At 36.3% G+C, this 18,161-nt stretch overlaps 1 protein-coding gene across 2 annotated transcripts in view; it reads left to right on the top strand.

Annotated features, from left to right (window-relative positions):
• Positions 1 to 2,432: 2,432 nt before the first annotated feature.
• Positions 2,433 to 18,161, top strand: part of RFX3 (regulatory factor X3) — a 177,275-nt gene continuing 161,546 nt past the window's right edge. Inside the window, exon 1 of one of the 2 annotated variants that reach the window (XM_036739384.1) lies at positions 2,433 to 2,555. In XM_036739384.1, the coding sequence (XP_036595279.1) occupies positions 2,439 to 2,555 (117 nt within the window). In that variant the 5' untranslated portion in view covers positions 2,433 to 2,438. The remainder of the gene's footprint in view (positions 2,556 to 18,161) is intronic. The other variant, XM_036739383.1, reaches the window with a different exon arrangement.

Here is an 18,161-nt window from a genome sequence, read left to right as displayed (position 1 = left end):
TGTGTGTACATATGAACATGTATAGTTTTCCAGGTCAACATGTGGTCTGCAAGGATCTTTATGCACAGTTTAGTGGCCTCTGTTTCTATTTAAGTTTGATACCGCTGCTCTAGACAATGTTTATAGGTTCTAATCTCTATTTTTAAAAAAAGTTAAAAGTAAAATGAGAGTTTCCATGGCCAAAGAATAATTCTCCAGTAGCCAATCATATTTGTAATGGAGATGAGCCTCTCTGTACTTAACTGGGTTAGTCCATGGAGAGCAGAATGCATGTCATCAGGAAAAGTGTTCTCAGAGTCTTTCCAGCCTGATAGAAGCTGTCAGAGCTGTTGCTCTGTGGGTAAAACCTTTGACAACCCAGGTTCACTTTCATGTCACGATGAGGAATCTAAGTTGTACTTTGCACAGGAGTGGGATTTATGGATTTGTAATTTGTGAAGTTTTCATCCAAATTCAGTGGTCCCTTTATACCAAATTTCTGTTCTTATGCTAATTAAGAATGAGTTTTATGTATGAAATATTGTCACATACTAGTAATAATATTTATTGAATTTGAATGAAATTATCAAACATTTTTGGCAGTTCTGTGGTCTCAACTGTTGTCTGAACACATATTTTTTAGATATTGCAGAATCTCACATTGCCTTCATTTCATTATAATCCTTTTATTAAAATTCTTTAAAGTCAGATTTTTCTTGTTGCAGTTTTTAAAAAGGCAATGTATTTCAGATCACACACAAGTTCAAATCTGGGCTCTGATATTTCCTGACTTATGTAACCACAGACAATTCATTTAATCCTTCTGAGCTTATTTCTTCTGTAAAATGGAGACAATAATACTTCCATTAATAAGAAAATGTATTTGTAAATTGTAAATTACAATGCAGATGTTATTTTCTTTCTCCTTCACTTCTTCCTTTTTTCGTCTATAGTAGTTTAGGGTCATTCATAACAAAAGACTAAGGGACTATCTGATAAATCAAAGTATTGTCACTGAAGCAACTTGATATAAGTTAAAAGAGGACTGGAATGGGAAGTAAAAAAACCATCATTCTAGTTCTCATTGACACCAGCTATCTGTGTGAGCTTAAATAAGTCCCTTTACTCCTGTTGGCTTAAATTTTCTCATCAGTAAAATGAAGGATCCCTAAATTTCTTTCTAGCTAAAGAATTTTATGAATTGATAGAAAAAACTGTAGCATGAAAATCATAAGAGGTTGCTTTGCATTGCTATTGAAAATGGTTATGATTATTTTTTTCGTGTAAAAAAAGTGAGTCCAAAAATTGATGTTTACAGAAATTTTCAAAAATTTAAAACATGATGCAATATTTTTGTTCTGCCCTCACTGATAGCTTTTTTTTGCAGTAAAGAAAAAAATATTCTAATCATATGACCATAGATTTAGAAGCTGAGGGATCTCAGAGATAAATGATACCCCTTCGTTTTTTCTTTTTTTTTCTTTTAAATTTATTTATTTTTAGTTTACAACATTCAGTTCCATAAATTTTTGAGTTTTAAATTTTCTCCCCCTCCTCCCCCTTCCCCCACTCAAGACCGCATGCAGTCCAATATAGGCTCTACAATATACCTTCACACTAAACATATTTTCACAATAGTGATAAGGTGTAAAGAGGAATTGTAACCAATGGAATGAACCACGAAAAAGAAGAAACAAAGTAGAAACAAAAAGAGAGAGAGAGAGAGAGAGAGAGAGAGAGAGAGAGAGAGAGAGAGAGAGAGCAAATAGTTTGCTTCAATGTGCATTGAGACTTTGTATTCTTTCTCTGGATGTGGATCCCTATAGAAAAGGAAACAGCACAGAAAGGTTATGTGGTCTGCTCAAGGTCACACCGCTACTACTGAAATATCTGTGACTTAAATCGAGGCCTCTGGTTAAATGAACTTTTCACTTCACTAATTTATCAATTTGTATTCCTCCATTGACATTCTGAAAACAGAAAACTCTGCCCATAAAGAGTGATTTATTTCAGGCTGCATTAGATTAGATTCATTGCCATCTCTGAGAATTGAGCACTCAAACTAACAAGAACATCTTGAAACATTTCCTTAATCACAGACTTCAGTATAGCATTATATAGAATTAGGTGTGCTAGATTAATAATACTGTTTATTTGATTTGCTTTCATTTTACAACCTTCACACCCACAATAAGAGAGATTACATTTTTAAATTGTGCAGTGGGGATTTGAAAATGTCCACACAGGCATATCTAATTAAATGGCTATTCATATTTGTATCTGGAGAGATGAGAGGTTTCATTTTTGTTTTATTGTTTTCCTGTGGGGGGGGTGGTGGTAGGGTAGTGGGGGTGTTTAGAATGTAGATAAGTATTATGTTTTAAATGTTAGAAGGCAGTTTCATAAGGGAAGGGTATTTTCAACCTAATTTCTGGTTCATTTTTTTTTCAGAAACCATCATGCAGACATCAGAGACTGGGTCGGACACAGGTTCGACAGTGACTTTACAGACATCTGTGGCTGGCCAAGCAGCAGTGCCCACCCAAGTAGTACAGCAAGTACCAGTACAGCAACAGGTAAACTTCGCTTGTCGTTACTCAAGGCATGCTACTCATCCTTGTGGCATTTCTGTAATGTACCTTGAAGTAGATAGTTGCCAAATCAGTGCCTTTGAGAGCTGGATAGACTTTCCCTATTTGATACTGAAGCAGGTGTAGCCTCAGAGATTTTTCCTAACCAAGCTTATTTCCTATCTTGGAGCATTGAAACATTTTAAAAACTAAAAAATAGGTTGTAGTTTCAAAAATGGTTTTAGTAAATGTGTTCAATTATTGTTTTGTATTCATGAAATGTTGAAGTTGTTGAAATCGAAGGACCAATTTTCTCCTTAGGATAGTTAACATAAAAGTGGATGGACATTGCTTATGAGCAAAAATTGTGCCTTTCAGTTTTGTACAGTGCTTAGCACACTGCCTTGTTTGCTGTGTTGGCAAATAATATTTAATGTAAGTAAATCTATCTCAGATGTGTATGGATCTGATTCATACTATTTTAAGTGTGAGAATACATTTTTAGTTTTAAAATGTTTATTATTTGTCTTGATAATTTGAGATTTTTTCAAAATTCCTTGCAAAAAAATGTTATTTATAAAAATTAACAGATTTGCATGTAGATTTTAAACACTTTGGTTTGTCATTTCTTCTAAATTGTTGAGAAATAAGTGGAAAAATCCATGTAGCCAGCATCAATTTGAATTTTTAATTTGTATATAATATCTCAATGTAATGCATAAGTAATTTATTACTATTCTTGTTATTGTATGTATGTAGTTAGGGAAAGGGGGGCCACTAGGTGGCACAGTGGATAGAACACCAGCCTTGGAGTTAGGAGAATATGAGTTCAAATCCAGCCTCAGACACTTAGTAGCTGTATGAACCTAAGCAAGTCACTTAACCCTCTTTGCCTAGGTTCCTTATCTGTAAAATAAGCTGGAGAAGGAAATGGCAAACCACTTCAGTGTCCGTGCCAAGAAAACCCCAAATGGGGTTATAGAGACTCAGATACAACTGAATTGACTTGGGAAACTCATCTTTTTTCTAAAGAGGGAGAGAATCTCATAACCGCCTTCTCTTATTGGTAGGAGTGAATGAAAGGGCCAAAAAAAAGTATGTTTGATTGTCATAATGAAAAAAATATGCATTACCATTGTTTTTATTTTGTTGAGGGGCTTTTTAAACACTTAAGTCCTATACCTATTTTTTAAATAAAGAATCTTTTTTTCTTTTAAGTCTTTCTTGAGATACTAGAGGGCCTTACGTTTTATTTTGTTTTGTTATGTTATGTTAATGTGAAAACCCTGAAAGAAAAAGTGGACGTCAGTGAAATAATCTTGAACTAATTCAGAAGGGAGTGGATACTATCTAATCATTAATATGACAAGAGAAAAAAAATAACCAGTCAAGCTCATTATCATATTTTGCATAGGGTAACAATTAAATGTTACACTCTAATTAATAAATTGTCAGGTGTTTATCCCCTTTAGTTTATCATTCCTAATCAATCTTTCCTTTCTGTTCACTTTTGTTCTCTTTTTCAAAAATTATAATAACCATTAATTTTGATTTTGGCTACTGAGTATTCTACTCAGACTCTTAATTCAGATGCTCTCTCTGTTTTGTGTTTTGCTGCTATGATGTGAAAAAAAAAAATATCGAGTGAACCTGCTCATCTACCAAAGTAAGTGTAGTTGGCATCTGACTTAAGAAACAAAAGATGATGATGAAGAAGAAGAGTGGTAATAACTGACTTTAAAATGTCCATAGTGATAGCATATATTATCTTATTTGAGCCTCTAACTGCCCTGTGACTTAGGTATTTATTGGTATTATTATCTCTAGTTTAGAGATAAACAAAACAATGCTCAAAGACATCAGTTGATTTGCCCATGATCATATAACTATTAAATGTCAGAGTTGGGATTTGAACCCAGTTCTTCCAAAATCGACTTAATTTATTATACAAATGTGTCACACACATACCTGGCTTAGCCTTAAAGTGTAATTGGGAGATATTTAGCAAAATAAATAAAAATACAATAGAACGTAGGTGGTTGAGGGGAGGTAGGGAGGGACAAAGGGAGAGAATTTGGAACTCAGTGTTTTAAAAACTAATGTTAAAATTTGGTTTTATATGTAACTAGGGAAAAATAAAATACTAAATAAAATTTTTAAAAAAGGACATTAATATGTGGTTTTCTAAGTCAATATGTGAACCACAGGGATACTTAGGTATGGTTTAGTGGCCCCTGTTACTATTTCAACTTGACACTATTGTACCATACTACAATATATCCTGTACCAAGTGGGCTACAGGAGTTCTAATTATCTTAAGCTGATCCACCACATAGATTTAGATGAAGTTCCCTTCTTTTGTAGACTATCATGCCTGATTAGAGACAGTCTCAATGGAGAGAAAGGGATATGAAATGCTCCTGGTATAGTGTCCATGTCCTTAGCTTGGCTTTAGTTCCTAGTGAGCATAAAGAATTTCACATATGCTGCTAATATGAGCTTTTTCTGGAAATTAGCTTTTTATACAATTTTTCAGTCTTATTTGGAAGAATTTTTTTCTTCCATATTTTGTTATCCTTTTTCCGCTAGCAGATAGCATATTTGAACCCTCTTAGTGTCTTCAAAAGATACCCATGTAGATGTAAAATGTCTATCACAAATGAGATTAGCTCTCTATTAGTGTCTCATGGCCTTATACCATACCTACTATTGCTAATGTACAGATGTCTTCTTGAATTTTCAGGCTGTAGGGTAATATCTTCACAACTACAAACCACTGTTAGTAGTTTCTGTTGGATTTCAGAATGGTCATGTTGTTATCTAATGGTGGTTCTTTGCATTTGCTCTGATTCTCCTAGCCCATGAACTGACTGGCTTGAAATTTACTTGATTCTGTTTCCTCTCATTAATCTTTCATGCCACTTTCTTAGGAAGATATCATGTGGATTGTATCACCCCTCTACTCAGAAACCTGAAGGGGTTCTCTGTAATTATAATACCTTTCTGTTGGATCATTTAGTATTTTACATTGTCATACTATCAAAAGTGTTTTGGGATCCTAAATACCCAAAAACTTTGAAGGTACCAGCATGCAGATTGCTACTTAATCAGTTTATTAAAAAGAAACCAACTCCCAACTCCAGGTGACTAAAACTTACTACAAAGGGGTCAGCTATCTTCTTGGCTTGTAACTAGACCAAGAATTCAACTCTAATGGTAAGGTCACCTCCCTCAACACCAAGATATGATACAATAACTTATTAGTCTTTACTTATTAGTCTTTGCTTCAACAGTGATTAATTAGATTAGGTTTAAAGAACCTAATCCTAAGAAAATTCAAGAAAGGCTAGGGAAAGAGAGGGTTGGGAAGATGATCTAGAGTAGAGGAGCCAGAGGAGCAGCCACGCTCGGGAGCTAAGTTCGGTATAGGACTGCATGAGGGCATTGAACAAGTCATCCGACCTTCCTTGGCCTCATTTCCTTCCTATGTAAAATGAGATACACTATGTGTCTCTTATGTAAGAGGACTTCTATGTCTAGCCCAAGGGGGAAGTGCTTACTAAAAAGAAACATTGTCTACTTTGTTATTTTTACTAGGTCAGGTTCTCACTATTTGCACATCTATATCAGGTACTTATGCCAAGGAAAATGAAAGACCTACGTATCTATCTGGCTCCTCAGGAATTCTTAGGGTTCAGAACCAAAGTTGTGTTGAAGGACCAGGACCACAAAGCATTTCTCAGAGATCTCTTTGTTTGAGGTTTTCCTCAAGTCTTAAGGACCTCTTTAGAGCCATTCCAAGACATCCTTTTCAGCATAAGCACTTCTGTCCCCTTAACCACCTGCATCTAAAGAGAAGGTCTTAAGTGAAGACAAAGCTGTATTTCCTCATTAGCGAGAATTGATATGCATTTTTATCAGTATGGCACTAAACAAGTAAATTAATTTAGGGGGTAGTATTTTCATTTTTTAATATTGGGACAGCCTAACTATAAGTAATTAATATTTTCTCAGGCATATATTTATTTCTATTAGAGTGTTTTGTAGTTGCATTCGTAAAGTGCCTATGTATATCTTCATAGAAAGAATCCCAAGTATTCGATATATTCTGTTACTATTGCATAGATTTCTCTTTCTATCCCTGATGGGTTTTGTTGGTAATATGAAAAAATACTGATGGATTTATTTTATGTCCTGCATCTTTGAAGAATTCATGAATTGTTTCAACTAATTTTTACTTGATTCTTTAGGTTTCTCTAGATACAGCATGATATTATTTACAGAATATGATAGTGTTGTTTCCTCTTTGGCTGTCTTCATTCCCCCAATTTTTCTTTGTCTTACTGCTATAGCTCAATATTTTAGCCCTATATTAAATAGTCATGAACTATTCATTCCTTATTTTTCTTCTTTTTCTGCCAAGAAGATTAAAAAGGACAGAACAAAGTGGATAATAAGGAATTAATACCCAAGATAAGTAGGGAGATACAGTAATAAGAGAGCCTTGTCCTTGATGACATCAGTTGACCAGGCCCTGATGAGCTACATCTGAGGACACTGAAAGAAAGCCTATTTCAATTTGCTAAGCTGCTCTCAATGATCTATGAAAGATCAGTGAAAATGAGACAGTTGTTGTAACATGGAGAATGCAAATTTTGTTGCAATTTCTTTTTTAAAAGGGAGACATGGAATAAAGTCTACAAGCTTATCAGCTAGTGAGCTTGACTTTAATTCCTGGCAAAATTCTAGAACATTTTTAAAGGAACGATTAGTGAGCATCTATAAAAGGAAGTGGTGATCACAGAGAATCAAAATGGCTTAAACCAGGAATAAATCAATAAAACCAACCTCATTCTTTTTTTGACAGTTGTTGCACTGTCAGGTCAGGAAGAATCCATAGACTTTAGTTTACTTAGATTTTTAGTAAAGCATTTTGTTGAGTCGTTAAGCATTTGTTAAGTGTCTGCTATGAGCCAGACACAGTGCTGAGCCTTGGGGGATACAAAAACAAAAGCAAGATACCCATGCCCTCAGTGGCAGGGGATTATAATCTACTGGGTGGAAACAATATGTTTACAGGTTAAAAAAATTCAAAATATATTCAAAACAAAAACAAAGTAATTGAATGAGGAGGGCTGAATATAATCACACTTGGGGGAAACAGGAAAAACCTTTATAAGACATGACATTTGAGCTGAACTTTGAAGGTAATGAGGTGTTCCAAGAAGTAGAAATGAGGAGGGGAAAGCATCTCAGAAATAGGGGAGAGCCTGTGCAAAGACAGAAGGTGAGAGATAAAATGTAGTTTACCAGAAACAACAACTCAGCCAGTTTTGCTGAAACTCAGTGTTCATAAAGGGCAAGATGATGTGTAAATCTCCCTGGAATGATAGATTGGTACAAGATTGGGGAGTTCTTTAAAGGCCAAAAAGAGGCCTTGGTATTTTATTCTATACGAAATAGGAAACTATTGTAACTTTTTGGGAAGGGAAGTAACATGGTCAGATTCATGCTTTTAAAAATTACAAATTTGTTAAATGTGGAGGATAGACTAGTTAGAGAAAAGGCTGGATGTTGGGAAACTAATTAGGGAGCTACTCCAATAACCCAGAGAAAAGGTGATGAGGAACATCAATGAGTTAAGGTGGTTGTGGTCTGCAAAATTTCTCTAGATATTCTAAAGTGAGAACCAGTAAGACTTGGCAACAGGTTGGATATGGGGAATGAAGGAGAGTAGAGAGGTGAGGATGACTCCTAAGGTGCACACTTGGGTTTCTAAGATAATGATGACTTTGAGAGAAAAAGGGAAATTAGAAAGAGGGACTAGGCAAGGACAATGATATATGTTTCAGACATATTTAGTATATGACAGTGCTTCTCATACTGTTACTTTTTACAAATTTAAAAATGTAGGTTAGAAAACCACTAGGTGGATTCAGAAATTATTGAATGACCCAAACCAAAGAGTAATCATTCATGGTTCAATATCAACTTGGAAGGAGGGCCTCCAGGAATCTAGACATGGCTCTGTCCTGTTTAACATATTTCTCCTATGATTTGAAAAAAGACACATTAAGAAATCAATAACAACCAGGATTAGAGAGGTAACAGTGCTGTTGTGGGCCTCAGTTTCCCCATCTGTAAAATAAGGGGGTTGAGTTAAATGGTCTCTGAGTCTGAGGCCCCTTTCAACTAAATCTATGATCCTAATGAGCCTTCATGGTCTTTAGTTGCTTTCCCAGCTAGATGGTGCAATAAATTGAACTCTAGACCCAGAGTCAAAAAGACCTGAGTTCAAATTCTTACTAGCTATGTGACTTTTCAGAGCAAATCAATTAATCTTTGTCTGCCTCAGTTTTCTCAACTATAAAATGGGGATAATAATAGCACCTTCCTCCCAGGGTTGTGGGAATCAAATGAGACGATTTTCTAAAGCACTTTACCTAGGGCCTGGCCATAGTAGGCACATAATATATGCTTGTTTTCTTCTTCCCCACACCCCTTAGAGGGATTACATATACATTGTTGTGTTTAGTTTTGAGGTTTGCAGGAACAACAGCAATAAGCTAGAGAACATTCAGAGGAGGTGTATATGGTACCGCACATGTCAGTATTGTTTAAAGAAACTGGATCTAACCCAGAGAAAAGCAGGTGGGGGACATGGAGGTATCTTCAAGTATTTAAAAGGATGTGATGTGGAAGAAGGAATAGATTTAGACTGCTTGGTCCCCAAAGGTGGAACTTGGAGCAGTGGATAGAAGTTACAAAGGGACAAACTACGGTTTAGTATAAGGAAAACACTTCCCAATATTTAGAATTCTCCAAAAGTGAAAAACAGGTAGTGCGTCTTTTCCCCATCTCAATGGAGGTCTTTAAACCAACTGGCCACTTGTCAGTTATGTGGTAGAAAGGATTCTTGTCAGATCCATAGTTTCCCAAAGTGGACGGTACCGCCACCCCCTGTGGGGCACTGGAACTAGGGAGGTGGTAGTAGCCTTGGGTGCAGCTGGGGGGGCATCAAATAAAAATAAGGGTTAACTTAACACTAACCTACACCTGGGGGTAAAGGGCGGGCACTGAGTAATTTTTTTGAAAAGGGGGCGGTAGGCCAAATAAGTTTGGGGATCTCTGATAGATGACCTCTGAAATGCTATCATTCTGTGAAATAATACTTTGAAAACACTGGTAAACTGGGTTTTCCTTATTGCTTTGAAATAATTTTTTAAACTGATTTTAGAAAATTTAAGCAAAGAATTATTTCCATCTCTTAACTCATAATTCATCTTAAAATGTAAATACAAATTGTCCCAATTTCAAGTGCTCTTACCACAACCGTTTTCTCTTCTTCTTTTCCTCTAAGAAATTACTGCCAAGCAGTAAAAAACAACAGTTTGTGAAATAATACTCAATAAGGCCTGAAGTAGTTATTCAATGAGAAGACATTCAAAAGCATCATATGTAAAATAAAAATCAGAATAAACAAATTATTCTTATGAACATATCTAAAATCTTTAACAGACCTAGAAAATTAATATGCTAATTTCTTCTTGCTGATCATTTTAAACTTTTTCAAGGAAGAACAATAGCCAAAACTGTAAAAAATAAAACATTGTTAAATGTGTATTTAGCAATGGTAAAATTACATTAATGCAGTCATACTAAACAGATATTTTCCCACTACTGCAGTAATTATTGTCACCGTACAGTATTGCATGAATTGCTTGGGAAAAAGTAAAAATAATTAAATTTATTCACATATAATAATCTTTATCACTTTTTATCTAATAAAAAAAATTTAATATGTAATATGTCCTTTTTCTTTTCTTTACACAATTTGTCATTGATTTCACAAGATTTTGACATATATTTTTTTCTTCATCATGAACTCACACATCATTTAATTTTAAAGTGTACCTTTCACAAACAATCCATTTTTCCAGTTCTAGTCTTGCTTATAGCCCATAGGTTTTAAATGAGGTTTAAATGAAGCAAGTTCCAAGAGACTGAACCATATATAACTCTATCCCTTGGATAATTTTCATGATTTTTTTTTGACATGTGGTGTGGTACACGAGTAACATGATCAGAAATGTGTGTTAAGAATGTTAGTTTGACAGCTGGATGGAATATAGCCTTTCGATGAAGGGAAGTATTGAAGGCAGGGAGGGAGAGTTCCTCCTTGGGCAAGTCACCAAATCTATTTAGACCTTAGTTTTCTCAGCTTCAGAATAAGCAGTCTTCAATCAGATGAGTTCTAAGGGTCCTCTCAGCTTTTAATTCTATGATTCTGTAATTGCAGACCTTCTTTAATGGGGAGAGATGACATATTGTGTAGGTGAAAAACCCTTTTGAAATGGTGTCCGTTTGGCAAGAGGCAGTGATTATAAGCTTTAAATTAATAATGATCCTGGTCTTATTTTTCATGGATATTTACAGATGGATCCTTCGATCCTTAGGAATCAGATTTTTCTATGTTAATATTCATGAGTTGGGATAGTTTTTAGAAGCCTTAACCCCCCCCCCCAAATGTTTTCAATTCCAGTTAATAAAAATTATATCTCCTTTAGCAATATTCTCTCTCTCCATGGTAGCATACTACATCTATTTGCTATGTCCCTTGTAGGGGACAGCATTGCAGTCAAAGAAAGGCCATGCTGGTTAGTAATAGAGCCCTTTGAGAGTTCCTTTGATTGGAGTGATGGTGGTTGTTAAATATTTATTGATTGCCTATGGTGTGTTAAACATTGAACAAACAGCATATACTATTGGATCAAAGCTTGATCAATAACATATTGAACAAGGGACTCCAGAAATGGAATGCCTGGTCAGTTTGGAGAGCTAAGTACTAGGCAGTGTGCTGATGGTTATTGTTTTTATCTTTCCCTTCTGTCCAGGGCCAAGAGGTTTGTTTTTCTGCTTTATCTTGGCCTTGATGCAGATGAATAGAATTCTTTTCATTTGGGACTATTATCTCATATAATCAACTGAAACAAAGACATTTTTCTCTGTTTTGTTCTTCTTTGGGACTCTATTGCTATTGGCTTGGTTCCCTGAGGGGACAGTGTTCCCATAATTAAGACCATGGCTGACACACTATGAGATGAGGTTACATTTTTAAATGAATTCTGTAGAGTACTTTTAAAAACAAAAGATAATGATTTTAGCTTTTGAAGAGCATATTCATTTTTAGAATCAGAGTTGCTAATTTTTAGCATCGACATAAAGGTAGGGTATTTCAAGGGAACAAGATAACCAAAAATTGAAATAGCACTACTGGGTAGATCTTATCTAAAGGCATCGTTGCTGACCATCAATACAAATTAGCACCATACTGTCATTCCAGTGTCTATGATGCTCACTGTCATCAAATGATTTTTTTACAATAAAATTACTTCTGAAATGGTATGTTCAGTGCTGAAGGCCACATTCTAAGAGGGCTGCTGAGAAGGTAGAGAGGAAGGTAGAGATGCTCAGAAGGTAGAGAGGAAGCTGACTAAAATGGGGAAGAGCCTGAAGTTGTCTGATTGAGGAATAGTTGGAGGAATTGTGTTTACCTTAAAATAGAAAGCATTAAGACATGATCTTCAGAAACTGAAAAACAAACCAAAAAACTTATCCCTTGTTGTTCCAAAACTAAATCCTAACAAAGAAGCTGGGAGGGTACATTTCAGGTTGAAAGAAAGATCGCTTCCTAAGAAAGATCACTTCCTGTCAGCTGTGCAGCTCACTGGTTTGCTTCATGAGTAACTGAGCTCTCTAATACTAAAGGTATTCAAATAGAACTTGTGTAACTGTTGTCAGAGATAATGTAGAAATGAACCCTGTGCTAGGAGGGCAAACTATATGACTCCTGAGACCCCTACCAGCTCCACATTTAGTGATTCTGAAATTTAATATTATATTAGCAAACACAGGGAAGAAAACTGAAAAAAACTGCAGCATAAATAGATATTTTAAATTTAACTACAGTGCTACGTAGGGTAGAAGACATTTGTAGTTCAACCTAGTGCATTCCAGAAAATTCCATTTTGACAGGGAGCCAAAAGCCCTTTAGCACGAGAGGAGGTAAGCTTAAAAGAAAATTATTTTGCAAAGTGTAAACCAAGTCAGAAATTGCTGCCTATGGCATAGAATTGCAGCATGACATTAGGGAATTTTTCCTTTCTTGAATTCTAGCTTTCCACATAGATTTCACTACCTTGCTGGACATCCTTCCCATTGACTTTCTTTTCTACTTTCTTTTTTAAAAAATTCCTGATTTAAAAAAAATTAGTGCCATCACTTCCCAGCAGCCCTTTCTCTCACAAAGAAATTTCACTTGTAACAAGGAACAGTTCAGCAAAACCACCAGAGATATTTACCATGTCTAACTAACAATAGGAGTTCACCACCTTTCAACTGGGCGGAAGAAGAAACCACATGTACTTTCTTAAGCATTCACCCATCTATGTTCTGTGGCTTCTAATAATTCAATGATATCTAGGTAACATTTAGTCAGAGAGCCACTAAAACTATTCTATGACACCATTCTACAGCCTAATTCGATATAAGCCTGTCTTTCTTATCCCTGATGTAAAAAATATATTAAGGGAATTGTTATAGCAAAGGTTTATCAATAAAATAGTTACATGATAGGGACATCAGAGTTAGCATGATAGTGAGATTCCAGTGTATTCTGATCTAAAAAGATAAATGAGAATGATAACTGTATTTTGCTAAAGAAGACAAGGTTAGAAATGGGATAATAATGGAAATGGGTGGTCATAAAGTATGGTAACAGTAGTAGTTTTTAGGATAGAAGGAGATTAAATTATATTTAATAATTAACTATCAGATGGTATTTATTGAGTCTTCATAGTTTACTTGGACTTCAATCACTCGATTCTTGCTATTTCAGCCAAACCGTTAATTCCCTTCTGGTTTTCAGATATATCAGTATTACTCTTTCCATCATATTAGACTCCTCTCATTTTGCTTACTTTATAATAAATCTATTGCTTATACCACCAATACTAGATCAAGAAATTGGTGGGGGTGGGGAAGATGGTCAAGATCAGGGGTGGGGAACCTGTGGCCTTCTAGGTTCTTGGATGCAGTCTTTTAACTAAGTTCAAGTTTCACAGAACAAATCCTTTTATTAAGGGGATTTGTTCTGGGAAGTTTGGATTTAGTCAAAGGGCTGAACTTGAGGACCTAGAGGGCCACCCCTGGTCAAGATGATGAATGGATTTGAATTCATATCAGATGTAAATGAGTTCTAGTAACTTGGGATATTTATCTTGGAGTGGAGAACACTTTGGAGGGGCTTGATGGCTATGCCCAAGTTTGATTGAAGGCCTTTATGTAGAAGAAGGGATTAGACTTACTTTAATCCACTATAGGGAGGAGAATTAAGTAGATGTTCTCAAGGGAAGCAAATTTTTGCTCAAATTCTATGTTTTCTAACAAACAGAGTTTGTGAAAAATGGATTGGACTGCCATTACGTAGTGAGATTCCATTAGGTAGTGAGTTATCACTAAGTGTTCTTCAAGCATAAGCTGTAGTATACTTTAGTGGTGCAGTGATAGATGGCATCCACATAGCAATCAGGATGTTGGACTAATTGAACCTCCTATCTCCTCTAGTACTAAGATTTTGGATCCACCCCTCATTGTTTCTTTTTTGTTTCTGGGCCCGTTGAGCATTGTTTGATAAAGATGTCGACCCAACCACCTATAAATTAATTTTGTCAAACTTCAGTTTGACTGTCAACACTGATTGGAAGTGCTTTTTATTGTCCTCATATATTCTCCACAAGTTATTCTTAAAATTTGGGGGCTGGGAACATGCCACTTTCTGGCTTTGTTCTTGGTACCATCGTTTCTGCCTTCTGACATACATTGTTCTCGGCTTTAATAATAGTAACTAGAATTTATATGATCCTTTAAGGTTTGCAAAGTACTTTATGAATATCATCTCATTTTATCCAACCCCCTCCAAAAACCCCAGGAGACAAATGCTATGATTATTGCCACTTTGGAATATAAGGAAACGGAGACTGAGAGAAAGTAAGTGTTTGCCCAGGGTCCCATAGCTGGTGAGTGTCTGAGGAGATGTTTGAAATCAGGTCTTCCTTATTCAGGTCCAGAGCTCAAAAAAGAACCCACAAAAGCCCAGGACAATTAAGAATTTTATATGTTGTCTTTTAGTTTATATATTGTATATTCATAGGTGATAGACTTAGATCTAAAAGGGAATTTAAAGGGAATCTTGTAGTAACTACATGTAGTAACTACATGTAGTAACATGTAGTAATTGCAAAATCTTTATATTCATTACCTCTCAATCATATGGCTGTAGTCTCAGGATCCTAAGCCTTCCTATTTTGTTGGTAACTTCTCTGCAGCTTGCAGAGCCTTAAGGAGTTTCCTAAAGCACTGAGAGTTTTCAGTGATTTATCTAGTCCTGTAGCTGGTACAGAGAGAGGGCTTGAACCCAAGTCTTCACCCCAAGCCCAGCCACTCTATCCACTAGGCCATGATGCCTCCCCTGTCACAGGGAATGATACAATACTTCGCACATGGTAACTGCTTGATACATGCTCATTGATTTGAACTGTTGAATAGACTGAAAATTTTTCAAGCCCAAAGAACTTGATACCAAGCCCCTATAACTTCCACTAAGGATTCTCCTCTGTAGCATCACTATTAGTGACCATTCATTAACATTTATTGAGTCTCTACAGGAGGCATGGAATAGCACTGGAATGTATCTTTTCCTGGGTCTTGGAGTTGGTAGGAAGCATCTATGGTTAAAAACAAAATATGTGATACCTTAAATTGATTTTTGGCGGGAAGCTTAATTCATGAGAGGAGGATGATGACTCAGAAATGGAATCTAGGAAGGAAGGAACAAATTAATGAAACATTAAGCACCTACTATATACTAGGTACTATGCTAAGTGATTTATAAATATGATTCCATCTACAGCCCTTGGAAGTAGATGTTATTATTATCCCCATTTTACAGTTCAGGAAATTGATGCAGAGAGAGCTTAAATGATTTGCCTAGGATCAAAGAGCTGGGTTCTGAAGCTGGATTTGAGCTCTGGTCTTCCTGCCTCCAGACACAGGGCTTTATCCACTGCACCACCAACTGCCTCTGGAGACAACCTCTAGGAGAGCAGTGGACGATAGTATCAAAAGATTCAGATAATTCAGTGTTTCAGTTGCTCTTTACAGCTTTCTGTCATCTGCAAATATACTATTTGCATTTATCCAAGATGCCCCTATGAATGTTAAACAGCCCCAGGCCAGACATCCATCCTGGGACACTCAGGAGAGTTATCTCCTTCTCAGCCATTCAGGTTGTTCCAAGTCCATGTAATTCTCCTAGGCCCCACTCCCATCTCTCCATCTTTCATACAAGAATAGTATGTGAGTCTTTGCGGAAATTGACACAAAGTATGCCTATAGCATTACTCGAATCTGCCAGTTTTGTAACCCTATCCAGAAAAGGATGTAAGAATACTCTGGCATGACCTGCTCTTAAACCTGTGCTGACTCTGTGTGTTCACTGCTTCCTTTTCTATATGTTTACTAACCATTCTTTCACAATGCATTCTAGAATTTTGCCAGGAATTAAAATTAGCTTACTATGCTATATTTTTTTAGAGTTCCTTGGTGTCTCATTTTTAAATTTTTTTTAGTATTATTATTTATTTAATATTTTTAGTTTTCAGAGTTAATTTCCACAAGATTTTGTATTACAAATTTTCTCCCCATTTCTACCCTCCCCCTCACTCCAAGATGGCATATATTCTGATTGCCCCATTCCCTAGACAGCCCTCCCTTCTGTCACCCCACTCCCCCCCATCCTCTTTTCCCCTTACTTTCCTGTAGGGCAAGATAGATTTCTATGCCCCATTGCCTGTATATCTTATCTCCCAGTTGCATGCAAAAACAACTTTTTTTTGAACATCTGCTTTTAAAACTTTGAGTTCCAAATTCTCTCCCGTCTTCCCTCCCCACCCACCCTCCCTAAGAAGGCAAGCAATTCAACATAGGCCACACATGTATCATTATGCAAAACCCTTCCACAATACTAATGTTGTGAAAGACTAACTATATTTCCCTCCCTCCTATCCTGTCCCCCTTTATTCAATTTTCCCCCTTGACTCTGTCCCTTTTCAAAAGTGTTTGCTTTTGATTACCTCCTCCCCCTGTCTGCCCTCCCTTCTATCCACTTTTTTATCCCCTTCCTCCTTCTTTCTTATGGGGTGAGATACCCAATTGAGTGTGTATGTTATTCCCACCTCAAGTCAAATCCAGTGAGAGCAAGATTCGCTCATTCCCCCTCACCTGCCCCCTCTTCCCTTCCAACAAACTGCTTTTTCTTGCCACTTTTATGTAGGATAATTTACCCCATTCTATCTCTCCCTTTCTCCCTCTCTCATTATATTCCTCTCTCATCCCTTAATTTGATTTGATTTTTTTAGATATCATCCCTTCATATTCAACTCACCCTGTGCCCTCTGTCTACATACATATATATATGTGTGTGTGTGTGTGTGTGTGTGTGTGTGTATATGTGTGTGTATATATATATGTGTGTGTGTGTGTGTATTCCCTTCAGCTACCCTAATACTGAGGTCTCATGAATTATACATATCATATTTCCGTGTAGGAATGTAAACAAAACAGTTCAACTTTAGTAAGTCCCCTATGATTTCTCTTTCTTGTTTACCTTTTCATGCTTCTCTTGATTCTTGTGTTTGAAAGTCAGATTTTCTATTCAGCTCTGGTCTTTTCACTGAGAAAGCTTGAAAGTCCTCTATTTTATTGAAAATCCATATTTTGCCTTGGAGCATGATACTCAGTTTTGCTGAGTAGGTGATTTCTTGTTTTTAATCCTAGCTCCATTGACCACTGGACTATCCTATTCCAGTTCCTTCGATCCCTTAATGTAGAAGCTGCTAGATCTTGTGTTATCCTGATTGTGTTTCCACAATACTCAAATTGTTTCTTTCTGGCTGCTTACAATATTCTCTCCTTGATCTGGGAGCTCTGAAATTTGGTGACAATATTCCTAGGAGTTTTCTTTTTGGGATCTTTTTGAGGAGACAATCTGTGGATTCTTTTAATTTCTGTTTTACCCTCTGGCTCTAGAATATGAGGGCAGTTCTCCTTTATAATTTCTTGAAAGATGATGTCTAGGCTCTTTTTTTGATCATGGCTTTCAGGTAGTCCAATAATGTTTTTCTTTTTTTTGCTTTTTGGCAGGGCAATTGGGGTTAAGTGACTTGCCCAAGGTCACACAGCTAGTACGTGTCAACTGTCTGAGGCCGGATTTGAACTCAGGTCCTCCTGACTCCAGGGCCAGTACTCTACTCACTGCGCTACCTAGCTGCCCCCCAATAATTTTTAAATTATTTCTCCTGGATATATTCTCCAGGGCAGTGGTTTTTCCGATGAGATATTTGACATTGTCTTCCATTTTTTCATTCCTTTGGTTCTGTTTTATAATATCTTGATTTCTTATCAAGTCACTAGCTTCCACTTGCTCCAGTCTAATTTTTAAGGTAGTATTTTCTTCAGTGGTCTTTTGGACCTCCTTTTCCATTTGGCTAGTTC

Source organism: Trichosurus vulpecula, chromosome 9, assembly GCF_011100635.1.
Source record: "Trichosurus vulpecula isolate mTriVul1 chromosome 9, mTriVul1.pri, whole genome shotgun sequence".
NCBI lineage: Eukaryota > Metazoa > Chordata > Mammalia > Diprotodontia > Phalangeridae > Trichosurus > Trichosurus vulpecula.
The sequence above is the reverse complement of the archived record's forward strand: the minus strand, read 5'-3'. Positions and strand labels throughout refer to the sequence as shown.